This window comes from Triticum aestivum, chromosome 1B, assembly GCF_018294505.1.
Source record: "Triticum aestivum cultivar Chinese Spring chromosome 1B, IWGSC CS RefSeq v2.1, whole genome shotgun sequence".
Classification (NCBI taxonomy): Eukaryota; Viridiplantae; Streptophyta; class Magnoliopsida; order Poales; family Poaceae; genus Triticum; species Triticum aestivum.
In genome coordinates this window covers 570401215-570405677 of record NC_057795.1, presented here as the reverse complement: position 1 = coordinate 570405677, position 4463 = coordinate 570401215, and the positions used below count along the sequence as shown (strand labels likewise).

Sequence of the window (4463 nt, the reverse complement as noted above, 5' to 3'; positions counted from 1 at the left end):
ATTTACAGAGCGCTGGCGGCCGGCGGCTGGCGGCGGCAGTGGTGACGCCGGCGGGAATAATGGAGTTCCTGATGCATCCTATCCGCGGGTACGTATGCTAGTGATTTTTTTTCCTCAGCGGGCGGTTTCCCAGGACTTTTTAGGGCAGAATGAATCGAAACCGGATTTGCTTTTGACTGGCACATTTCCACTCTTCTTGAGGAGGTGGGGGAGAGTTTGGTGCCGGCGGCGATGCCGGCGGAGCCGACCGCCGTGGATATAGTGGTGGAGCAGCAAACGGCGGATCCGACCGCTGTGGATATAGTGCTGGAGCAGCAAGTGGTTGTCGAGGAAACGGCAGTACAGAGAGCGCCGGCGGACAACCAGCTGGTTGGCACAAGGGAGGCACAAATCTTCATGATCAGTGAAGCAGCAGTGGAGAGGAGAAGCCACGTCCCCGCCAAGCTCCAAGCTATCAACTGGGAAGATGAACCCACGAGCTCCTGGTTGGAATAAGAGGTTAGTGCATTGAACATACAGATACTTGCTGTGTCAAGTACTGATGTACCTAAATGGATATTAGAATAGTAGGTACTGAACTTTGAGGATGTTTGTCTGAAAGGGAAGCAGAGTGGATCGCATTGCTGTTTTTTTTTATGGACATTAAGGCACTTAGATTAACCCTAGGTTTCCCTGATCAATTGTGGTGTGCAGGATGCTGACAGTAGATGAATGAAAAGATTGTATCAATGGCAAATGTGATTAGAGTTATTCCAGTGCAGGGCTGTGGAACAGCAACTAGGAGGCGTGGTCGAGGTTTAATTTTGTTTTGTCAATTAGTACAGGCCGGTTGTTGAATTCTTTGTGTATGATTAACAGAATATTTTAAGCAAGGCAAGATTTTTGGATCACAGTTCTGAATCTTTGGATCCAAATCCTAACAGTGGGCTAATAAAAAGATGTTACTGAAGCCAGTGGCAATTCAGGAGCACGCATTGGTAATTAGAATTGGTCCTGGAGAGTCTGCAATACTAGGAAACATTACAATGGTGCTACAGAATTAAATGTTAGTTTTTAGTTTTTTCTTTCAAGTTAGGTGTTGCCCTGTTTTCACGATTTGTTTGTCAGTCGTGCGTGAGGATGAAAACAAACTGTTACGTAAAAGGTAGAGCCGAGAGCAGTAGATTGTGCATGTGTTCAGTTGTATATAATTTTCTGTCAGTTTAACGACATGTCTCCTGGGTCAAGTGTATGTAACATGCTTTTGCTGGGCTGCAGGTTGAGGATCGGTGCTGCCGCACCGAGCCGCCCACCATGCCCAAACCGTGTCAGTGCATTCGAGAAGGCTGTTCGGAACTATGCTGAGAATCCAAGAGACAATGTGGTCACTCCGACTATCGGCACGACATTTGACTCGGTTGGAGAGGCATATGACTTCTACCATTTGTATTCCTGGGAGAAAGGTTTTGGCATTCGTTATGGCAAGAGCCGGCTGAATGTGGAGAGGACAAAGTGCATGCAAGAAATAGTTCGTGGTTGCTCGGTTAGTATGTCCTGTTTTCGATATTAAGAATAGCTTGTAATGGTGCTAGTAAACCATAACTGAACTGCTTTCTGTAATGGCTGGCCATTTTTGCAGGGCAAAGCTGGTGTTGAGAATACAAGATCATGTCGATGCGAATGCCGTGCTCTGATAAGGCTGCTACCAGCAGAAGATAATGGTTGGTTTATTGCAGAGCATAGGGATACTCACAACCACTCACTGTCGCCAAACTTTGGCGAGACACTCGATTAGTTCACAAAGAGGTCTTTGCGTAGTCTTTGTGGCAAAATTAACAGAGACCACGCAGAGGATGATGTGAAGAAGGCAATGGATGTGTTTGCCGAGATTGGTGCTAAAGATCCACATTTTATGTATAGGGTGCAGGCTGATAGCGAGGGGAGGAATAAGAATCTCATGTGGGCTAGTGGGAACAGCAGGTGCAGTACTCTTTCTTCGGCGATAATCATAACATTTGACACTACTTACCGGACTAACCTGTATGACATGCCATTTGGATTGTTCGTGGGTGTAAATAATCACTTCCAAAGTGTGATCATGGCAGGGGTGCTTGTCCGTGATGAGACGGAAAATAGCTTTGTATGGGTTTTTTCAGAGTTCCTTCGAATGATGGGTGGTTCGCCACCGGTCACCATACTGATAAGTAAAGTAGAATTATGTGATGGGTACATGTTCAGACATGGCGCGTGTACTGGCTAATCTGATATCAATTTTTTGTTTTTATGTTTTTACAGACCAGAACCGTGCAATGGAGCTGGCAATCAGGAAGGGTATGCCGAATACAACACACAGGTGGTGTAAATGGCATGTGTTGAAGAAAGCAAAAGAGTCCTTGGGGGCGCTGTATACAAAGAAAAGCAAGTTCAGGTCTGAGTTCTACAAGGTCATAAACCACATGTTGACCGAAGATGAATTTGAGAAAGCTTGGGAGCTGTTGCTTGATAAATACTCCCTCCGTCCGAAAATACTTGTCATCAAAATGGATAAAAAGAGATGAATGTAGAAGTAAAATACGTCTAGATACATCCCCTTTTATCTATTTTGATGACAAGTATTTTCGGACGGAGGGAGTACAAGTTAAGGGGTCATGCATATATGACACAGCTGTTCGAGATTCAAAAGAAATGGACGAAGCCTTACTAAGAGTTTTCTGTGCGGAGATGACAAGCACACAACGGAGCGAGAGCGCAAACCATATGCTTAAAAATTATGTGCCCCCTGGGTGCCCAATGCACATGTTCGTTCAAAAATATATGAGGCTTCAATTTGACCGCGAATCAGATGAGAATTACGGAGAAAAACGCACTCGCGTTGTAAGTGGTAGACTGCAAGCAAAAAAAATGTGTGTGTATGTCCATGGTGAGAGAAAAATATAGATTCTAACATTGAGATGATTTGGTAATTTTGCAGGAAAAGCCACTGATGAGGGCAAATCTTGCGGTGGAGAGGCATGCAAGCAAGATATAATACCAGGGCAATGTTCGAACAATTTGGGCATATTTTGTATGAGTGTGGGGCTTATCAGGTAGAGGAGATTGAGAAGCACAGGACATACATTGCGATTCATAGTGAAGCAGAAAAAAGAGAGAAGTGGTGCAGAGTATCTTACAAAGTCACTATGCTTGATGGTGGCAACGAGTTTAAGTGCGAGTGTGGGCGGTTTGCACATATGGGCCTGCTTTGCATTTATGTTCTGAAGGTGGGGAAATAAAACCTAGTCTTGTCTAAGTCTTTCAGATGTTGAAAAATAGATTCTGATTTCTTTGTTTTCACTGACCATGTGAATCACGTTTCTGTGTTGCAGGTTCTGGATTTCATTCGAGCTAAGGAAATACCAGCGAAGCATATTGTGAAGAGGTGGACAAGGGATGCAAGAGATGTTCTACCAGCTCACCTAGCTCAATACCAAAAAGACAGCATGCAAAACAATCCCTTTTCGTACAGACACTTCACCATGTACATGCATGCCATGGAGCTAGTCAGGCTACGAGACACAAGTGTTGAGGCATACAACCGTTTGATGGACCTGTTCAAATCCAATTTGACAATAATGCTCCCTTTGGCAGAGATTAGAGATGGTCTAGGACTAGAGGATAGGCTGGCAGATAAGGGTGCAGTGGTTAATGAGCGGAACCCTACTGCTATAGTTGCAGAACAAAATGAGAATTTGGTTAGAGATGTTGCAAAACTTGCAGATAATGATTCTATGTCAAGGACAAGCAACCAGTTGGATGGTTTGATGGCTCCAGCAAGAAGGAAAGAGATGGGACGACCAACGACAAGCCGGGAGAAGGCTCCCTATGAAGAAGGGCTGAGCAAGAGGACCATGTTCTGTACGATATGTCGTAGACAAGGACACAAACAAACAACATGCCCTGACCGTGGTGATATGTCGAAGCAGCCCAGGAAGCCTGCTAGGTGCAAGAACTGTGGTGTGGAAGGCCACCGGCAGAACAATTGCAAGAAAGCAATGGAACTAAGACTCGCTGGAGGGATGTGAAAAAGGATAATGCATGTCGGGACTTTTCTGTTAGGATCTGAATCTTATTATATGTTTTTAGACGTTTTTTACATTTCTTAGTGCATCGTGGCTCGTTGTGTAATTAGTTGTGATGCAACACTGTTGTGAGCCTTCAGATATCTTGCTGATAGAGGTTGCATTTTTGGTTTATGCTGTCTGGATGAGTACAACTGAATTTGATCTACCAGAGCAAGGCTGCCATGGTCGCCGATCTGTTCGCTTGGACAAGAAGAGGATAAGATAAGGTTTGGGGATGGCGGCGCAGATGAATCTTCCAGAGCAAGGCTGGATGCATCCCATATGTAATAAAAAAATCGCTGGGGGGAGGCGGCCGTTTGGGCAGTAACGGATGAGCCGTGGCACAGTCTGTCATTGTCCATCTGAGCCCCCTCACGAGACGAG

General features: G+C 45.1%; 1 protein-coding gene across 1 annotated transcript; it reads left to right on the top strand.

Annotated features, from left to right (window-relative positions):
- Positions 1 to 1270: 1270 nt before the first annotated feature.
- LOC123095699 (uncharacterized) lies at positions 1271 to 4124 on the top strand. The gene is made up of 4 exons (XM_044517251.1): positions 1271 to 1522; positions 1619 to 2853; positions 2951 to 3239; positions 3345 to 4124. Exons 3-4 carry the CDS (start codon positions 2991 to 2993, stop codon positions 4038 to 4040), a joined length of 945 nt encoding a protein of 314 aa, XP_044373186.1. The 5' UTR covers positions 1271 to 1522; positions 1619 to 2853; positions 2951 to 2990; the 3' UTR covers positions 4041 to 4124.
- Positions 4125 to 4463: the final 339 nt, after the last annotated feature.

Coding starts and splice junctions, on each gene's coding strand:
- LOC123095699 (XM_044517251.1), top strand. CDS start 2,991: ATGCAAGCAAGATATAATACCAGGGCAATGTTCGAACAATTTGGGCAT. Junction 3,240..3,344: donor TTTGCATTTATGTTCTGAAG/GTGGGGAAATAA, acceptor TCTGTGTTGCAG/GTTCTGGATTTCATTCGAGC.